Source organism: Acanthochromis polyacanthus, chromosome 1 (assembly GCF_021347895.1).
Source record: "Acanthochromis polyacanthus isolate Apoly-LR-REF ecotype Palm Island chromosome 1, KAUST_Apoly_ChrSc, whole genome shotgun sequence".
In the NCBI taxonomy this organism is placed as follows: Eukaryota; Metazoa; Chordata; class Actinopteri; family Pomacentridae; genus Acanthochromis; species Acanthochromis polyacanthus.
Genome location: NC_067113.1, coordinates 64,387,740 through 64,409,816, shown reverse-complemented (window position 1 = coordinate 64,409,816; position 22,077 = coordinate 64,387,740). Strand labels below are relative to the sequence as shown.

The 22,077-nt window shown below is 40.2% G+C and overlaps 1 protein-coding gene across 1 annotated transcript in view; it reads right to left on the bottom strand.

Moving 5' to 3' along the window:
- Window positions 1–4,682: 4,682 nt before the first annotated feature.
- The window catches only part of LOC110968197 (plexin-C1), a 39,609-nt gene continuing 22,214 nt past the window's right edge, over window positions 4,683–22,077 (bottom strand). Inside the window, 10 exon segments of the mRNA XM_022218038.2 lie at window positions 4,683–5,452; window positions 8,641–8,715; window positions 8,812–8,952; window positions 11,516–11,663; window positions 11,791–11,954; window positions 13,585–13,680; window positions 13,800–13,834; window positions 15,674–15,749; window positions 18,135–18,235; window positions 18,573–18,741. Coding sequence (XP_022073730.2) covers window positions 5,348–5,452; window positions 8,641–8,715; window positions 8,812–8,952; window positions 11,516–11,663; window positions 11,791–11,954; window positions 13,585–13,680; window positions 13,800–13,834; window positions 15,674–15,749; window positions 18,135–18,235; window positions 18,573–18,741 — 1,110 coding nt within the window. The 3' untranslated portion in view covers window positions 4,683–5,347.

The following is a 22,077-nucleotide window of genomic DNA, read 5'->3' as shown; positions in this document are numbered from 1 at the left end:
GGAGTAGTCAAAGCAGTTTGACATTTTATTTTAGTCACGTCTGCAATCCAGACGCCACCAAAAGTATCAATCTTTGGATCGCTGCAATCCAGCAATCCAAGTTCAATACCTTTGTTGCTTTTAACACCATGCAATGTTTATGAAAAATCTGCTGGACATGCAGGTGGAAATAATGCCACATGAGAAAAATTGTCCAGAGATGGATGTCTAATCTCGGTGACTGCTTGGCCATCCTGATTGTGAGGTCATAATTTGTAGTTCAAAACAAGGGAAAACTCACTTAGATCTCTTAATATGATAGTGATACAAGCTGGAACGAAAAAACAACCTGTAGAGATTCACAAGTTGGATTCAAACTCCTGCCTTTGGTTGTCTGACAGATGCCAGTACATGTTATCAGTCACCAGTCAGAGAAAATGTTTGTCAGAAGTGGGATTGGAATTAAACTTGGATCACTCGGTCATCCTTACTATAACCTCAAGATCAGTCTCGTTACAGCTGAAGGATTGAACATCAACTGTTTATAGCAATAACACACTTAGATTAGCCAAGATATTTCCATAGACTGTATATAAAGATGGACGTAGCATCTGGCTCCAAAAATGAAGCCCACCCGGAAGTGTCAAAAACTTGCAATATCACGCCGTCCGCTAGGGTTGGCTCCAAAAAGCTTTTGCTCCATAGACCCCAATTCATCACAGGAAAAAATAAAATTTGATAGACTGATTTTCTACAGCTCAGGATTATTTTCCCGTTAGTTTTCATGGTCAAAATGAGAGATCAGGTGGCCGACCTGGCGGAGCCAGGGAGCGTGGCTATACTTGATGGACAGTCTTGTCTGGAATGATTGACAGAAACAGAAGCCTCTGCGGTAAAATGTGGGCGGGGGAAGAGACTCTTCAGCTCTCAGTCTGGCCCCCCCAAAGACTGGTCCTGCCCCTAGTGCTCTCCGGTCCAGCCTGTTTGATGATGCTTTTTACGTCACTGGCCCCCAAAAATCCAAAATGGCGACCAGGAAGTAGCAAAATCCAGGCTTCATTTTCTCGGCGTTGAAACCAACGGGTGACGTCACAGTTAGTTCACACCTGGATATTTCTCCCTGCTGTGCGGTTTGTCTAAAAATATCAAAGAATACCAGCATGAGAATGTTCCCATCCTTAAAGCACAGGACCTGTTTGCAATGGGATTCCTCATGTTTGTGGGTACTGATCGGTGCACGTCACTTGGTTTCTGCACACAAATGACTGATTCTGACAACATCAGTGTTAGTACACATAGTTTTGCCTAAAATCAGGTCCCACCGAGAGTTGAACTCAGATCACTAGATTCAAAGTCCAGAGTGCTAACCATTACACCACGGGATTCAAACCCAAGCCTCCATGTGTAAAACGTGGAGGCTTGGGTTTGAATCCCGCTTCTGGCAAAAGACATTTTCAGCATCATGTTATAAGTTGAGAGGACCCCGCAACTTCAACTCACATGAAAGGTCTTTTACCAGAATTGGTAAAAGAAATGAACCAAAATCCAGCGAAATTCACTGGACTTGGGTTGAATTTTTTGTCTGAATGTTCTTAAAGAAACTTTTTTTTTACATTTCTTTTTTTCAGCCAAAAAAAATAAAAATAAAAATTCCGCAAAAATTGGAAGTTTTCACTGTGAAAATATATATTATTTTCCACATTTTCAAACTTAACAACAGGAGGGTTAAAACAAGATCATTTCAAGATTGTATGACTTAAGATATTTACGGTGCATTGTCTTAAAACAAGTCCCTCCATCTTGCTGAAATGTCACTTGTTCAGTGAATTTATCTTAAATCAAGTGAGATGAGACATTTTGACTAAAAATAAGACAAATAGACTTAGTAAGATTTGGAGTTTTTGCATTGTTGTTCCTGTTTCAGGTTGGTGGAGGAACGTCGGGTCGAGTGGTTGGAGGAGAAACACAAGCTGCAGGAGCGAGAGGCTGAGCTGCAGCAGAAATACTCTCAGGTCAGAGAAGCTGCAGAGGGCAGCAGCAGCCCAGAAGAAGGTACTGCTCCTCTTTCACATGCTTTCATTTCCACATGTGTTAGATCTTCAGAGGTACTCAGATTTGTTTGTGCTACATGCTCCTAGTGAATATTCATATGTAGTATAGAGTAGATATAGTATTCATTCTTAAATTAAAGGTTTTCGTGGCTATGTTTACAAGAAAACTATAACCCATTTCTGCTCATTTCAACAATTCTTTCTCATGCATTCATGCAACTTTAACATGATAACTCCCAACTAGTAATCAGAGGCTTGATCGGTTGTGGGATCTGCAGAGAATGTGTTTGTTGTTTTAGAGAAAATCGCTGACGGAGGACAAAGAGATGAGACTGCAGGATAAGATCCAGTTGCTGGAGGCCAGAATTGAAGAGCTGGAACTGGAAGCTGCTGCAGCCAAAAAGTAAAAGTCACCTGTCATGTCTTATAAGTGAAATAGTCCAGAATGAGTGGCACTGGTCAGAGCTACTTCTTTCTGACAGACATATGACTCCTAACTCTTTCAAGTTCCTTGAAGCCAACAAATTTAAAACGTTAAACACCTTGTTTCCTTTGCCCAGGCGTTCATCTTTCTCAGAGGAGCAAGCTCAACTCAACAGACTGCAGCGACGACACAACGAGTTTCGACGCCTCCTGGTCAGGGTTCCTTCAGTGCTGGTCCTGCATTCCTGACTTCCTCACCCGCCCCCTTCCTCTTCCTCGGGTCTGAGGGACAGTTTCCCAATTGGGTTATTGGGAAACTGTCCCTGAGTGAGTGTTGCAGTGAACATTCATCAGAGTGAAAAGTACTGCAATCATGCAGGAAGAAACTCTTAGTCAAAGCACACAGAAAAGTTTGCACACAGCAGTAAATGGGCCACATGGCAGTGCAGGTTGAACACTCAAAACCCACAGCTGAAAACAGAAAGTTCACACATGTTTTCTGTGGGATGTTAAAAGGCAATCCTTAAAATGTCAAATCACCAACCAAGGCAACCGAGGCCAACTAGTAAAAATGTAAACCTAACCATCATTTAGTGACTATGCTACTGCACAAGCACATGTATGTGTGACCCTAGGCCTCTATTTGACACTTAAAGTTAATTTTGGTACCAGTGGTGAGATCAACCAGACGCCCCATTTAGCATTTCCTCAGTAGAAACTGATCAATTAACACAATTAAGGAGCATTGTTGAACGTGGAAACATATGTTGTTTTGACATTAGCATCATAAGACTGAGGCAACTTAAGTGATGGCAAAACAGTAAAATGAGGACAGTTCTGACATGAGCTGACATAGATATTTGTGACCTAAATGACATCCGCTGGTCGTTTACCTCAAACAGTCATCAGTGGATTATCATTGGTAATCAGTGAAGTGCTAAGATGTTCTCATATCTTATGTCAGTATTTGGACTGTTCAGAAACAAAAAAACAAATAAAGACATGCTGGAATATACTGAAGCACAACACACAATTAATCTGTGACTAGAATATAAATTAGATGAATACTGAGTTGTTTTGTATATCTGTATAGTAAAACAGCTGCTTGGGGAGGGGGTACCAGGATACAGTAGTGCTTTTAGAAATACATTAAAAATAATAGTCATGTCAATGAGCTATGAAACACTTATAAATAATTTTGTTCAGCATATACTGACGTGCACCTAGGTACCATTAATACAGACTGTATTTAAAGGAGATGAAGGTCGGACAATCAGTAGAGGCTGTACCAATCAATCAAACGAATATGAAGAGATAAGTTCAACTTAAAGATGTGATTCAAATGTAAACAAGAACATTATCAGCAGGATATAAAGCAACATACTTACGATGTGATTATTGCACTTAAAGTCATTAAAATGATCACCTACTCAAAGAAATACCTCCTCTTTGTTGTCACCATTTTCAGCCTGATACTGCTCTCTATTGTCATACTCTATGTGAAGATCTATTTGATTGTACGCTCCAGCCACCAGGAAGCGACCAACTCACATGCCTTTTACTCACATGCTGCAACTCACATGCAGCAGAATAGGATGTGTTAGCCACTGTGCAGAGCATTTGACGGGAAAAACAACTGTCTGAACATTGAAATGAAAATGAAGATCATATAGTGATGGAAAATCATAAGAAATCACCAGTCAAAGCATCCGTTTGATTTTTTTAGCCAAGTGTGACTGAACACAGGAAACGGTTTGCATGTATGAAGTGTAAATTCATCATCTCTTTTGTGACTGTATGTGCAGCAGCAGAGGGCTGATTAACGACTCTTTAACATTTCCTTACTTTATTCCTCTGCTGCAGGAGGAGCAGCATCAGGGAGAGTTCTCTCTGCTGCGTCGGAGGCTGGAGAATCTGGAAAGTGCCCAGCAGCAGCAGCTGGAGGAACTGGGATCTCTGGTTCAAAGGGATCGGGAGGCCACACCTCAGCCTGACCTCTGACCCCCATCCTACATCCCACTGGACTTCCAATGCAACTACAGAATGAGACGGTGTCCCGTTTCCAAATCATGGACATCAACAGTGTTTTTAGAAAACTAGAAATATTATTTATTAGCATATTTCCACAAAAATGGACAGATGAGAATGGATTGTTCTTTCCCCACAGTTTACATGTGTCTTAATGTTGTGATGCCTTGGCACCTTTTTTAAAAATGAATTGTGACAACCTCAGGGTTTGATTTTTGTATTGAGACACTTGTTTACATTTGCTCTTAAGCCATTCTGTAAAAAAACAAAGGATTTATATGGAGTCAATAAAAAGCCACTACAGACTGTAAATTGTAAAGTGATGAAAGTCTGTTGAAACAGTTTACAGATTAGCTTTTCTTCAGACACATTTGTCGTTTTGACTTTGTGCATTTGAGAGGTTGAGTTCATAACATTCTCATTTGACAGCGAAACTCATTACGGTAATGGAGTTGTTTTTCAGAGTGCAACTGCGAAGTCCATCAGACACAAAGCTGCTTTCAAAGAAAGAAAGTTATATAAGCCACAGCCAGCTGAAGTGCATCTCATTTAGCATATTTGACTCCTGTGAAGTTTTGGAATTGAAATGGAGTTTAAGTTTTGAGCAGACTTCTTGTTACGTCAGGCCGGAAAACCCAGAGAGGGCATTTTATTTTAGATGCAAAACTCCCCACTGACTAATGAAATTAGCAACATGGTTAGCAGCTCGGTGGAGCTCCTCCAACTCAGTTTAAGTCAGTACCTCGTCTCCATGGTAACAACAGGATGACAGACACTGGCCAGAAGTCTCATCAGTCCTCCTCATGACAGTTTTCTTAGAGGTTTCCTCTCATCGTGCCGTTTGTCTCAGTTAAAGTTCAGGTGGCTCAGTTCCAGGAGCAGCTTTTGAGTCCGTCAAACGAGTCTTTAACATGCTGTAGTTGCTCCGTCAGCTCAGCAGGGACTCCGTTCTGGTCCAGCTTCTCTTTGATCTGGAGAAAAGTATCCAAAAGAAGCAACTGTAACAAAATTTCAGGTACGGTAATTTTGAAAACCAAAGCTTTCTGGAATCTACTCAAGATTGTGTTAGTGTCTTGAACATATTTCACCACACTTTTTCCATTTGATGTGTCATGAAAAGGCTCATTTAAGGCTAAACAACAGACTCGGGCAGGCAGCTTAATAAGCCTTTTGTGTGACCCTTGAGGGGGGCTCTGTAGTAAGAGAATTTAGATTTGTGTTTGCATGGATCACAAGGAATACACAGTATATTGCCAGCAAACAGTCGGGGTGTTGGTCCAGTTTAGGGAAAACACTCTGCAGAAACTATATAAAGGAGAGATGATGCGATACTTGATGTATTTATTGTTCATTTCTCATTTTATATGGCTCATCTCAAACAACATCTAGCTACAGTATGTGGATGTGATGATGTGATTGTTTTCAATCTTAATCCCTACAGTGACAGCTGTCAGATGCTGTGTCTCAGCTGCAGTAAACCAGATCATCTACTGTTCTTTCTCGATGCAGAAGTGCAGATTTGTATCTCAGCAACCACAGCTGATGGTGCATTGACTCCCTGTGGTCACAACCAGCTTATTCTGTACTACAGTGCATCTTGTACAGCTGTGGTCACAGAGAGAGTCAGTGCACTTTTGCTTTTAATGGCCGTGATGCTCTTAATGTTGACTACGTGCAGAGGTTGTGCTTGTGCAGTTCTAGTTTTGCTGGCAGAGGGTTGTTGCATTGAAGTTACTATAATCCTTAACTTTGAAATGAATAAACACTTGTCATAGAAGCGTAGCTGAACACATCCATAGCACTATAATCTAAACCACAGCAGCAGCTCAAGTCCAAACAACAACCACAGCCTTACCAGGCAGAGCAGCTGTAACTGGACTGACCTTTAAAAATGAATAATGAGCAACAAATACATGCAGTGTGCCACTTTCCATAGCATATAGTGTGCTTCTCTGCACTGGCAGTGTATTACGACTGGACTATAACACCAGCTGTCACACATGGTTCAGAGGGTAAGAAAAAAATATTATGAGGGAACACAAAAGGAGGACAGTAGGAGGCTGCATAGTAATGCACTGTGAAATGTTTCAGTTCATTCTAATACCTTGTTGGATCACACTGTGTGTTTGTAGCATATTTTATGTTAGGGAGGCAGCAAGTCCAAATGCGAAACTGAGTTATGAAAAAATGTCACACTGCATACACAAACAGGAAACAGCAGCGCAAATATCAGCAGAGGGAACTGAGAGGTTAAAACACATTTCCTCTGCATGCGGTGCCTCATGTGACCGCCGTTTGACAACTGAAGTCACTGCTGCTGTAACTATCTAAGATTCAGCTCAATCTAATAAGATGTGGATAAGTGAGGACCAGAGAAAAAACTCTGGGTTGCTTCTTCCCCAGATTGCAGTGTGGATCATGGATGATAAAATCCCGTAAAACCTGACATTTGTCAATCTGAAGCTGTCATCAGTTTGTCACCTTCAGCTGACTTCACTGAAGAGCATCAACAATGACACAAAGCTGACTGTGTAAGCTTATGAGGGGCCGTACAAGACTTAATTCATTCTCGTCCTCTCACACACATATTTTCTCTCATACTCACATACATTCTCCTGTGACACACATACATTCTCCTTTCACATACATACATTCTCCTTTCACACACATATATTTTCCTTGCACACACATACATTCTTCTTTCACATACATATATTTTAATATTCATGCACACACACATTCTGCTTTCACATACATACATTTTCACTCATGCACACACATACATTCTCCTCTCACATGCATATATTGTCACACTTGCACGTACATACATTCTCCTAAATAAATAGACATATATGTATATGTACAAAGAAAATATATGCATGAAAGAGAAGAATGTATGTATGTAAGAGGAGAATGTAGGTGTGTGAGAGGAGAATGTATGTATGTGCGAGAGAGAATAGTGGAAAAGGAAGTAAGTATAGTGGAAAAGGAAGTCCATCTTTTTTTGCGCTGTGATTGGCTGAAAAGCTCAAGTGGGCGGTGATGTTCAGGTAATGGTTACCATGGCAGGTGGAGAGGAGTCCCGAGCGCTTCAGCAAGCCATTGCTACATGTAATCCTCCAGTTCGGCCTTGTGTAGCGTTAGCGTTAGCTGCTTGTCCCGCTGCAGCGACTTGGAAGTTTGCAGGTCTGAAAAGTTGTCTCATCTCACTTTCCACAGTGCTGTGAGTAAAGTTTGGTGCAGATAAACCTGTCGCCTGCTGCTCAAGCGATGACGATAATATGTGACCGTTTCTGGGGATGACAAAATGTTTCTTAAAACCCCAATGGCTTGCTGAAGCGCTCGGGACTCCTCTCCACCTGCCATGGTAACCGTTACCTGAACATCACCGCCCACTTGAGCTTTTCAGCCAATCACAGCGCAAAAAAAGATGGACTTCCTTTTCCACTATACTTACTTCCTTTTCCACTATTCTCTCTCGCACATACATACATTCTCCTCTCACACACCTACATTCTCCTCTTACATACATACATTCTTCTCTTTCATGCATATATTTTCTTTGTACATATACATATATGTCTATTTATTTAGGAGAATGTATGTACGTGCAAGTGTGACAATATATGCATGTGAGAGGAGAATGTATGTGTGTGCATGAGTGAAAATGTATGTATGTGAAAGCAGAATGTGTGTGTACGTGAATATTAAAATATATGTATGTGAAAGAAGAATGTATGTGTGTGCAAGGAAAATATATGTGTGTGAAAGGAGAATGTATGTGTGTGAGAGGAGAATGTATGCGTGTAAGAGAGTGAAAATATATGTGTGTGAAAGGAGAATGTATGTATGTGAAAGGAGAATGTATGTGTGTCACAGGAGAATGTATGTGAGTATGAGAGAAAATATATGTGTGTGAGAGGACGAGAATGAATGAAGTCTTGTACGGCCCCTCATATAAGCTGCAACAAGCATGCATTTAAACAGAGCTATCTCCAACATCACTTGTTTGAGGTGTTTGTATCATCTTAGAGTTTCAGTCAACGTGAAACATCCACTTAGAACATCCAGTGTCATTGAGAACTAAACAGGAAACCCAGGCCAAGCAGCACCATGAAAACAAAGAAAGCCTTTAGGAGACTTCATAAAAAGAACTGACCTCTGTGAAGTATCGCTGTATAAATTTGTAGAGTTCTCTGAGGGCTGCAGCTTCATTGAACTCATTTTCATGTTTCTGGAATAAAAACAAACATCCATTCACTGCTGGATTTCCCAGCGGCATTTATCTTTTTTTTTTTTTTTTTTTAGATTTTAGCTAAAATGAACTTACCTTTGACTCTTCCTGTAGGAACGCCTTGAATTCTCTGCCTGTGATTGGTGACTGCTCTCTGATCTGTTTGTAGTAAGCCTTCACTTCAAGTTTAAACTGAGGAATGTCTTTGGCATAGAGGAGCTTGTTGGTTGGTGCATGCTGGAACACAGGAACAATATTATAAGCCATATTATGAGCTCCTGTGCATTGTAAGTTGCATATCTTCTGTGTGCAGATGCATGATTTTTTTATTGTTTATTGGTGTTTTTTTTTTTTTGCTCCAGGCAAATTTTTATTTACTGTGGGCTCACATATTTTTTTTGTTTTTTTAACTCTTTGATGTGCAGTGTGGGTCAGGAGACACATTTTCCATTGGATTTGGATCACTTTTGACCCATGTTGTGCATCAAATGGTTAAAGAATGTGGTAGTTACAAACAGCAGGGCACATTTTTGAATTTTGAATGAATATCCTCTTTAGCTTAGATTTTAGATCATAATCGCTCTAATGGAACTGCACATCACACATGATTAGTTCAAGGACTGTTGAAAGTTAACAACCCAGTCTGACCCTTAAAGCTGCTGTCCGGAGTTTGAATCGCAGCGTTTCCCAAAACGCTGTTGGTCCCACCCTCCCTCCGTCTGATTTCGTCCCTTTATTTGTGCACGCGCGCAGTACCTGACAGGAGTGCCCGGAGTGCTGCAGCATCTCGCCTGTTTTGCTGTTTTCCACTCTTCTACATTTAGTACATTTAGTAAATAATAAGGGAATTACGTTAGAATGCTGTATTGAGTCTAACTTGTCCTAATACCAAAATAACATGAATCTGCTAGGACAAACGGGTAAAGTTTCAATATGTGATTACACTCGTGTATCCCTCTCGATGACGTTGTTTATCAAACTTAGTGCATTTACGCGTGTATATGTGTTACATTGTTTATTTATTTCTATCTAGAGTTCAGAATTGCATGACTCCTCTGACGAAGAGTATGTCTCAGACGCCCCAACATCTTCCTCCAGAGGTCGGGCATCTAAACGAAGCCGTCAGGCGGGCTATGGAGGCCGTGGTCGGGGAGCGACGCGAGCACCCCGAGCCAAAAAACGTCCTGCAGTCTCTTGGCCTGACAAGCCGTGGGATTGGTAACTTTTCTAGAAGTTGCTGAGCCCTCATGCTCTCTCCTCCACAAGCAAAACAAATGTGCGCGCGGTTGTGTAGTGCGTAGCTCGCCCACCTCTGCATGGGCTTGCTTGCTGTGCGCGTAACCGTTGATTGACAGCATGACAAAGCTGAAGCTCGAACTTGATTGGTCGGCAGCGACCGGCGCTTTTTGGAATAACATGGGGGTCTATGAGAGGAAGGCGGAGCTCAGGAATAAATTTTCATATCGCGTTATACTAACTTTATATTATAGTATCGAACTAGACTAACACATTTAAGCTTTGTTAAAAAATGATACATAAATTGAAAACAAACGGAAACTCCGGACAGCAGCTTTAAAGGCCCTGTCACACTCTAGCGTATAGAGCCAGCATCTGAGGAACGTATGGACTTTTTGGGAATACGCTGACATACGCTGAAACACGCTAGGGGTACGCTGGAATACGTTTCTAGTACGCCGGGGTACGTCGGTGTACGCTGATGGCCAAAAAATCTTTTGAACATGCACAAAAATTTTCAGCGTATGAATTTTACGCTTCTCATACGTTTCTCATACGCTGAACACGCTAGAGGTACGCTGAAGGTACGTTACACATACGTCGAGTATGCTTCTCATACATTGAAATTCAGTGGGTCAGGAAACCTAGCGTTAGAAGAGCGTATAATGAACGTGTGTCTGACGAATGGCTAACGTTATGATGGTAGTTCTAACGACAGTCTAACGTACTCAACTTATGCCTAACGTGTTCTGAGCGTACAGCCAACTTATCCCATGCGTATTACATGCGCATTTCCAGCGTATGGAAATACGTATAAAGTCTCACATTTCCAAATCTGTATCAGTTTGTACCAGCAGTTCAGAGATGGAGGTTGCTGTGCTGCAACATCACCAAGATTTGTTACAGTTGGCAGTTGAGTATGCTAGACACAGAAGAAGAAGGCGTAGAATGAGATGTGCAATCTGGGTGAAACCTTGGATTGGAAGGCGGCGTCAATTTGGCCATTATGACCAGCTTATGGTTGAATTGAGAAATGAAGATCAGAGAGCCTTCAGGAACTTCCTACGCATGCCTCCAGAAATGTATGATAAACTGCTGGACAGGGTTGGTCCCAACATCACCAGCTGTGTACGCTCATCATACGTGTGGCTGACGTTCCGCATACGTTACTCATACGTCGGTATACGTCCAACTCAAATACACATCACATCAGATACGCTGACATACATTGACATACGCTATGCATACGCTTCTCATACGCTGACGGTACGCTCGGCTCACGTTACTTTAACGGTCATTAACCGAAAATCGACTGCATATGCTGAAAAGTTGTGCGTATAAACAATTTTTCGAAATATTCGATACGTTCCTCAGACGCTGGCTCTATACGCTAGAGTGTGACAGGGTCCTAATAAATTATACCATTTATCAAACATGTTTTTGAAACAGTGGGCTTTGGGGTTCAGAGGGGAATCCGGCACTGATTAAATTTCTGCCTCCTGCCTCAATTATAAAGGAAAATCGCACTTCCTCAACTTCTTCCTGTAACAGTAAGACACTTTACCTTCCCCAGCTGGGTCTCACTCAGAGAGAAGGAGTCCATGAAGGCCTGAGCGATGACAGACAGGCAGCCGTCCAAATGCGGAGTCTTCTCCATGTCAAAAACAAACTGAGGGTTTTTCAGAATGTTCACCCAGAAGCGCAACGGCAAACTGGTAACGAGAGGACAGTCACCGAGAAGAACAGGTTAAGGTCCACCACTGCTCTTGCTTGTATATCAGCTTTTACAGTAAAGGTTTTTCCACACTGTCCACACAGCTTTGGATTACTCAGACGTACCTGTTGGTCTTCCAAATGTGCAGGACATCTGGGTCGGTGATCTTCATGTTCTCTGCTTGAGTGTCCAAGAAGTCAAAGAAGTATTTGACAGCATGTGGAGCTTTGTTTTGTGGCATCCCCCAGATAGACTTGAAAAGGATCTCCACAAACGAATGCACTGCCACCTAAAAGAGAGAAAAAACAAGGGAGTTAATTTCTGCAAAGAGCTGCAAAAAATTATTTAAAGGTTTCATATTGTCTCCCTTTGCAGAAAATTAGTCAAAGCCTCACATATCCCCAGGATGTGTTTTTCAACTTCTCAGCTCTAAAGGGCAGCACAGAGAAAAACTATCGACTGTTCATGACGCCAGGACTTTCTATCACTTTTAACTTTGTGTCTGAGTGATTATTTTACATGAAAATATCACTAAAAAAGTTGCACATTTGTTATTCTTAACGTATGTGTACGGTGAGTTTGTCAGGCAGTGATGCAGTTATAAAATCAGTGGTTTAGTGATGCAGAGTCGAATCTTAGAAATGACTTTGAATGGACTGCTGGTCAACATGTAGTGCTGATGGGCTGTTTCTGCCACTAATTCATACTTGTTCTGTTCTCTGAAAAAAGAAACTGAAAAATACGTAAATGAGAACATCTTTGATGGAAATTCAACTGGATTCAAATGCAGTATATATGAGCCCTGTGAGCAGGAACGAAGTGTTTGTTGGTTTCAAATGTCTCCAAAATTTCCGTCATCTCTGAATGTCCCTCAACATTACAGTTTCCACAGAGCTCTGATCTGTGGGCACATGATCAAAGCTAATGGTAATGCTAACCACATTAGCACATGATGTACAAACACTAAGGATTTTCCTATAGTTGTGAGAACATTGCCATCAATGATAAAAAAGTAGTCCACTAGAGGCGCCCCGCCAGCTCATCTGGTTGAGCCGGCAACCCATAATCAGGGCTAAAGTCTCCGACACAGTGGTCATGGATTTGAATCCTTCCCCCGTTCTTCTCCTCATGTTTCCTGTCTTTCTCTCTCCACTGTCCTAGATTAAAAAGGTCTAAAAGGCCAAAAAACTTTAAATAAGAGAAAGTAATCCACAAGGTCATCAGTTCCTCAGATGCTGGAAGTGCATGCAGACTCTTGTCTTCACTTCTGCAGCCAACAGCAGAACATTTGGTGAGATTGGCTCATGACTGAAACACTTTAGAGCAGCTCTAGAAAGTAAATAAACCCGGCAGACTGTGAGGCAGCTGCCCTTCCTGAACTGCTCACTGAGGGCAGAGAGGAGAAGGATTATACAAAGTAGGAGCACAACATCTGCTGGCTCCTCAGCTGGAGCTCTGTAGCATAGTGTAAAGTTGTGTGTTGTAGAAGTAAGCATCTTCTTATCTTAACAGCTTTTACTGCATACCTTCAAATTTATAACAACCACACATTTGTTGAATTGGTGGATTTTCATCATCTGAGACCTTTAAATTTAAAATCTGAATTTCCTCCTCATGTAATAATAATAATAATAATAATAATAATAATGTACATCCCTCCTCTCACCAGAACTCCGTACTGTCAGTAATTCATTTCCTGCCTGAGAAAGGGAAGATCAAAGTGCCGTCTGTTCTTTTTTTCTCTACTGAAAACAGAAAGTAATTCAAATTTTGTAAAGCTGAAAACGGACCACTTCCCTTTACGTCATTAAAACACTGCTGCTGCTGACAAAAATACTCAAATGACAGACTCTGGTATCAGTTCTGCTAGCGCTGGCGGTGGTTTAAGCAAAACGAGGAGGGTGACAGCTTCCTCTTGCCTTGGTGGAGAGCAGCTTGGTGAGGTGCACTTCCTTCAGTTTTAACTTCTTCCTCTCCGGGTTCTTTGTTAGGTCCTCCTCTACGTCAGGATCAATCTACATCAGGACACCAGTCAAATCAGTCACAGTACTTTAATACTCAGTCATCTGTGTAAGGGAGTGTCTTGACTCAAAGTGATTTGATGATTGCAAGCATAGAACACAAGCTCTCTTACCAAATGAAAGTACTTTCCAGAAAAGTTCTCATCATCTAGAGGCAAAAATGGAGAGGAATTAGCAGAATACATAGAAATGTTTGGCTTCTGTTATTCCCTTGATGGTTGTAATCAACACCCACAATAAGCAAAAAAAGACAGAGTAGTGCAACATCCTTTTATCAGAGCAGGAAGAGAAAAAAAAAGCTGTTTATGTGACTAAAAGTGGAGATCTACTTGCTTTGCACTTTACAGCTGGGATATTTGTCAGTTTATCAAATGGGTGTGGCACAAAATATGGCAAACCCACAAGTGATCCTCACACTGAGCACTCAGTCATATTGCAACCAGTACAATCAATACATCAAGCTCAGTCTCTTCTTACTCCTCAGATGGAACAGGCCCACATGCCATCATGTGACTTCTGTAGAGAACATGATAACATGATGGAGCACAGCGAGGAGAGGATCAAGAACCCCGTTTCTGAACAAAGATGGTTGTTATGTGGGTGTCAGACATAATTGTTCCACACTAATGCCACTTTCTCCACTGAGCTGGTTCCATTTGCTGATGAATACTGTGAAATATGGTTCTAAACTGGAGCTACTTTTGTCACATATCCATCTCAAGGCTCTACATGTCTACAGTAGTCTTAGCTGATACTTACCAGGCCCTTCCACTGGTGGAGAACAAAGATCTAATCACAAGTGATCACCTGAGATGCACGTAGAAACACATTCTAAAGTTAGATGTGAGCTGATGTACTGAGTGCTGTCTACTTGTGATTAGATCATCCAAGACACATGCTAATGTTTGGTATGAACAGGACCTCTGGAGTAACGTTTTTCCCCATTTTCAGTCTTCCAGCATTACACAGTTCCATACCAATAATTAGTGCAAAGACAACGTAGTGTTATGACTCTCTTTATGAAGTGAAACTGCACTGCCTGACCAAAAAAAGTCACCGCTTGGATTTAACTAAACAAATAGGTAAGAGCCTTCCATTGGATAATTACTGCAGTGATGAATACGTTTCAGCTGCAACAACTTATTTAACCCTAGCTGATGCAGTGAGGAGCTTCTCATTTCTTAAACAACCATGTTGGAAGACATGTCCTGTGGTCATGGAAAGGATGTTAATCTGCCTCAGAAGAGTCAAATTATTGGTCTGCATCAAGCAAAGAAAATAACTAAGGAGATGAAACTACTAAAATCAAAACCTGAAGGATAGTGAAGAACCATCACCTTTGAGGAACAAATGTGGTCTGATGAGTCAAGATTTACCCTGTTTCAAAGTGATGGGGGCATCAGGGTCAGAAGAAAAGCAGATGAAGTGATGAACTCATCATGTCTAGTGTCTACCGTGGGGGTTAGGGTTATGATCTGGGGTTGGTCAGGTTCAGCAACGTTATGTTCCCAAAGAAGGAGGTCAGCTGACTACCTGATCCTACTGAATGACCAGGTCTTCATAAGTGGAGTTTTTCTTCCCTGATGGTATGGGCATGTTCCAAGATGACGATGATAGGATTCATGGGGTCACATTGAGAATGAGTTGATCAGGGAGCATGAGATGAATTGACCTCCACAGAGTCCAGACCTCAGCCCCACTGAGAATCTCTGGGATGTTCTGGAGAAGACTTTGTCCAACTCTCCCATCACCACTATAAGATCTTGGTGAAAAACATATGCATCTCTGGACAGAAATAAATGCTGTGACAGTGCAGAAGCTTATAGAAACGATGCCACAGAAAATAAGTGTCATACTCAAAGCTAAAGGTGGTCCAACAAAATATTAGAATGTGCATCTTCTTTTGGCAGGGCAGTGTATATACTAAGATTTCTCAAAGCTTTTCATTCTGTGTTCAGTAAACGGTGTTTTGCTTCCCAGCTCTCACCCTTCAGACTTCCCTGTGGGCTCAGAGGAGGCTGACATTTCCTAGAAAGCATCTTGATTGTCGCGCCATCATTAACCTAAAGGAGAACAAACAGGACAAGGATTAATTTAAAGCCTTACATTTCAAACATTCCTATGCAAAGATCACAAAATAAAATCTACAATTTAGATCATGCAGGCTTTCGGGACTTTTATTTTTGCTTCTGTGTATGTGAAAAGAAACCACAATCAAGTGTGAAATCTGATTAGTAAGATTAAACTGGTGACCTTTTTGTTGCTGTTGCAATAACACAGAAACAGTCAACTTAAGTTGCTTAGTTCTACTTTAGCTAAAACACATAAAATCTCCCCAGAATTAAAGCAGAGTCATTTAAGTTGTGATATGGTTTTGTAATTAGGTAATAAAGTCCAGGTCACCAGGCTATGACACAGTTCATATAGGAGTGTTTTTTCAAGCTGGTGATGGTACTGATGGATGATAGACGTTGTACAGAAAGGGTATGATTACATTATGAAGCCATTACAAACCACTTTTCCAGCATGAGTTTTTTGTCTTAGTGTAAAAATCCTCTGCTCCTATTAGATGTAATGACAAAGTGAGACAAAAGCTTTCCATTTCCTCTCACTGACACACTGTAGACCGTCACAGCAAGTTCAAAATGTAATTCTGCTGATGTCTACAGGCAAGTTCAAACTCAACAGAAAATCTTAAAGTGAAAGTAAATATCTGAGGAAACAAACAACAGTGTGATGAATGTCTAGACCCTCCAGAAAAACGCAATTATGCGATCGCATGAATTCCCGCATTAATCACCAAAATGCCGCTGATTATGCGGGGGTCAATTATTTCCCAAAAGGCCGCATAATCCCCGCAAAACAGCGCATAATTCCAGCAAGAATCTCGCATTTCCACGAAAAAAAAATATGCGGGGCCTGCTTGATTTCACAATTTCCGCATAAAATGAGAAAACTATAACCAATATAAATGGAGTTGTGAGTGAGTTTTTATGTGACGCCCGGCCTGACATCATCAGTTTGCGATTTCACACACACTAGAAGCATGAGCTGATGCGGAGCACGGCCAGTGTTGCCAACTTAGCGACTTTCTCGCTAAATCTAGCAACTTTCCAAAGCGTCCTAGTGACTGTTTTTGTCAAAAGCGACCAGCGACAAATCTAGCGACTTTTTCTGCCGTTTTGGAGACTGACAGGAAAACTCGGATCATTCTGCAGTTACTGTTTTCAACGAGCAGCAGGTGCTGCTGTGAGCTTCTCCCCCTCCCAAAGCACAGGCTGTCAGTCCAGTAACCCCGCAGCAGTCCCAGTGTCTGATTAGAGGACACATCACTCCGCGGCCAGACGGCAGGTGAATCGCACATGCGCAAAGTCACTACAGATCTCATCCAGACTTACGGGGCGGGATATAAATGAAAATGTTTCTTCACTGTCATACTAAAATAAACCACAGCATTTAGCCTCTAGTACAAAAACATATTTTGGGTGTTTTATACTCACTTTTTGGTCTTTTCCACAACGTTGATTACAATTACATGCAAACTGGGAAATATGCAAATTCGGCGATGACGTCATTTAGCGACTTTTTTGCACCCTGTGCAACATCGTTCTGGAGCACCGAAGAAAATCAACCGTGTTGCAGCACTTCAGAAGCGAGGAAAAATGGAAGGGAAAAGGATAGCCTAGTAACAGGATGTAGGAGAAGAATCACCTTTTTTTCCCCAGTTCTTACATATTTCGTATCTTTTTCCATATTTCACAACTATTCACATACTTTGCAACTTTCCGCAATTTCCCCCGCATAAAATGGCATTAAAACCCCGCATATTTATTCGCATAATCAAGGATTTTAGCCCGTGGAATCAAGGATTTTTGCACGCATTTTTCTGGAGGGTCTAAATGTCAGTCCAGCTATTTCTGTGCTGAAAGCCTTCACACATATTTTTTGCTGTAACAGACAGCAGAGGCGTGCATGATGTGAAAACTTGTACATGCTTTTACAAAGCTACTTGTCACTTCTATTTGGGTCCTCTAAGATGTGCATCCTTGCAGCCTTTTCCTGTGAGATGAACTCTTGTCGATATTCAAAGTAAGGATGAATACATTTCGAATGAACATTTTTTCAAGCTGACAATGAAAAGTCTTCCACTACAAAAACACACGCATGCTTGTAGACCCACAGAAAGAAACAGCAACAAAGACAGTGAAAGTGAGGGGAGGATATTTGTTGGCTGTCTGATCTTTGCCAACTGACACAGATTGAACTCTACATCTCCACCCTCATGTTGACTAAGACTGTGAATAGTGCCGTTAGCAAAATGTGCAGCTGTAGTGGGTGTATCTTGGTTTCTGTTAAGTTATACATGCACAAGTCAGCACAACACCTTCAGAGCATGAATGTGTCTACACAAGTTTTATACAGCTTTTTTTAATACTAAAGTTTATTACCTTGTAGTGCTTCAGTGTGTTGAGCATTGTCACTTCCCCAATAACCTCAGAGCTTGAATCCACTTCCTCCAGAGGAATAAATGTTCCATGCCTTTCATACTCTAATAGGAAAAGGAAAAAAAGTTAGCTGTTAAACAACTTGAAACAGCTTTCTTGGACGTTAAAGAGGAATTTATGAGCATCAAATGAGCCCACTATTAGTACATTTACATGCTCAGTAAAATGAGAAAAAACTGTCGGCAGGAGTGAAAAATCTGTTTTCTTTTAAATAAATGACACCGTTTATCAGAGCCAGAAAGTGTTAAAAAGAAACAGTCATTGGATTTTCCAACTTCTCATCACTGTGTATCACATGAAACCAATCTAAAAAAAAAAGTAGAATTCGGTATTGGAACAGGTCAGACAGAATAGATTAAAAAAAACTTGTCTGTTACTTACGAATACTAACGTCCCCAAGGGCAGTGCTGAAGGGGAATCCAAACTTGGCCTTGAAGGTGGACAGGATTTTCTCTTTGACCTGCTCCACCGTGTCACAGCTGAGGGCATTGACCTCCAGAGGATCGCTGACCCCCCCATCACTGCCCACTGCAAACTGCACCTTCAGCTTCTGTCAACAGCATAGAGCCACGTGCACACTGTTAATATGCCACTGCAGTTCTAATCTACCAGCTTTAGTGATGCATGCAAGACATCAGTGAGAATTGAAACCACCCTGGAGTTTGTGTCCATATGTCGTCATTCTTTCATTCATGAGCTTCCCCAAGACTCAGAAAATACAAACACACAAACTATGAACTCTTTCTCTGCACGAATGCCCGTGTGAATGCATGTGCACCTGCAGCTGCATGCTTTCACGATCCTCAAAACCTACTGAAATAACCACAGCGTTAACCTCAATATTGTCATTACACACACAGCAACTGGAAAAAAAGCCTCAGTGAAACAAAAGCAGCTTTCATGCTTTCACATATTAGTGGCATTATCTGTCATTCTGTGCTGACAGTGAAGATGCAGCTGCAGGGATCTTTGCAGGGAGGTGTGGTTAATGAAAGCTAGTGCCATCAATCTCCATCCGATTTCCTTCCACACTTTGGTGGCTAATGTACACGCTACCTAATGGATGGAAATGAGCACTGATGTGAGATAGTGGTTTATTAGATTAGATTATATGCTCATGGTGGAGTCAGTGTAGTAGCAGTGAGAAGGAAATGTACCAGATAAGGGTTGAGGTAAGGTTAGGAGATATAACAGAAGATTATTCAGTTTATGCATCTTGTTGATCTGCATTTGCAGTTTGTGTCACAATATTGCAAATGTGTATTTTAAGTGTATTCATCTCATAAATACAAGGTTGTGCATTAGTCCTGTCAAATTAAAAATGCATGCAGCTACAGCCTGTTACTGTCAAACATGATTGTGAACAGGAAAAACAAGTAACTGGCAGGACTTCTTATGTACGTACTGTGATTCCTAAAATATTAAAACACCTGAAAATGTGAATTGAAATAGCATTTCTTTTAAACTTAAATATTTATGACTTAATGAGCAACAATCAAAGTTTATTGTCTGTTAACAGAAAAAAAAATCTTCTAATTTGCATCAGTAGTGTGATGTTTCATTTTTATTCTGATAAGAGTACAGAAATGTAGGACATGGGATGAACAATTCATTGATTTCAAATCGTGATCGCAATATCTGTCAGGAAAAACCCAGTGAAAAACCTTGCTTCAAACTGAACAGCACAAACAGGAAATTTGATACATGAGTAAAAGAAGGTGTTGTAGAGAATGCAGCACATGAACACTCACAGTAAGAAGGTAACAAAACTTGACACACATCACTGAAAGCACCTTTAACCCACATTTGAACTGCCATGCCCACAGAACCAAAAAGAACTTGCCAACAAGATGAAGCTCTGTTTCATTTTCAGGTTGCTCTGCATCGACTCATAACCAGACCCTTATAAATAATCCAGCTTCCAGTGTTTTTGAAATATTAATTTTATGTCCATGTCCAAGTATGTAGGTGCCCCTTGTGTTCTTGTTTTCAGTGGTTTTAACATTGTTGCTAATCCCATCCAGAGAAAGTACATGTGATTTTTTTAAAGGTATCATTTCCACTTCATTTTAATGCTAAATTAACCAAAATGACACTTTATTTCAGGCCAAGCCCAAAGCTCATGTCTTCTTCAAACATATGTGACTATAAAAGGATGTGACAGTAAGCAGGTTCATTGCTATATTTAATCTGAGAAATGTTCAAAGGTTAAACTTCCTTGAATTGCAAGTTTTTGTCAGAAGTGTGAGTAGCTGCTTCCTTTAACAGGTTTTCTGAACTCAAATGTGCCGTTTTAAGACTTGGTACAACACACTACCTGCATTTCTTCATAGTTGCACTGGAAAAAAATGCCCCTCTCAAAACAAGAAAAAAAAAACTTATTTCAAGGAACTTTTACCTTGAAATAAGTGAAACAATCTGCTAATAGAACAAGTGAAAAATGGCTTGGTAAGATTTCTTGAAATAAGATGTGGTAATTAGAATACTGAGATCTTAAAATTAGCTGGGAAACTTATTTTGAGCTTTAAGGTTTTCACTCAAAAATAGATTTTCGCTTTCATATGTGACCTCCTAATTTGAGACGTATTAACCCTCCTACTTACAGGCGAAAATAAAAATTCATTGGAGAAAACTCCAACAATTCCTTAAAAGTTTCCATTAAAGGTTGTATTTTTAAAAAATCCTCCAAATTTGGCAAGAAAACTTGTAAAAAAAAATTTTTTTAAAAAAGGAGTAAAAATCTTCCAAAAAAATCCTAAAAGTATCTAAAATGACTAAATATGTATCAGTAAAACCTCTAAAACTTCTTTAAGAACAATCACAAAAAATATTTTTTTAATGTTCTTAAGAAACATTTTCAACATTTCTTTTTTCCACCAAAAATGTTCAAATATTTCCCAAAAATGTTGATAATGTGGACATCAGAAGTTTTCACTGTGACTGAATTGTAAAATACAACTCAAAACAAGATAATTTCAAGATTGTTTGACTTAACAAGATATTTAAGATGCATTGTCTTAAAACAAGTCCCTCCATTTTGTTGAAATGTCACTTGTTAAGAGAATTTTGGCTAAAAATAAGACAGACTTGGTAAGATTTTGAGTTTTGGCAGTGTGTAAACTTTGCCCATTTGCTTTCAAATCTGGAGAACAAGAGTTTTTGGTCCAATTTAGTTTCTTACGGAAATCAACTGAACAGCTGCTGTAGTTGAGCAAGCATTTAATGCAAGGCGTGGTTCCACAATTACAACATCTAATTATCCTAACAGTCATAGGCTGTTCACCACCTCAAGTCTGTAGTCATTTCCTATCCTCAGAGTAGACTCTCAGCTGTTAAGAAACCTTTCAGTCTTATTTTCAGCCGTTTAATATTTTCAGTTTCACTTGATTCACCAATTTCCATGAAACTGTTTTCTACATAGAATAAGGCAGAATACATCTCATTTAGTTTAACAGAGCAATAACTTCACACTGCAAAAACTCTAAATTGTACCAAGTTTATTTGTCTTACTTTTAGTCAAAATGTCTCATCCCACTTGATTTAAGATAAATTCACTTAACAAGTGACATTTCAGCAAGATGGAGGGACTTGATTTAAGACAATGAATCTTAAATATTTTGTTAAGTCAAACAATCTTGAAATTATCTTGTTTTGAGTTGAATTTTACAAGAAAACTCAAAATAAGTTTTACTGATATATATGGAATCACTTTAGATATTGTTTTGAGTTTTTTGGAAGATTTTTTACTCATTTTTAAAAAATATTTACAAGAATTTTCTTGCTAAATTTTGGGGATTTTTTTTAAATAAAACTTTGAAGGGAAACTTTTAAGGAATTACTGGAATTTTCTTCCTAAAGGTTTTGCAAATTTTCAGAAATTTGGGGA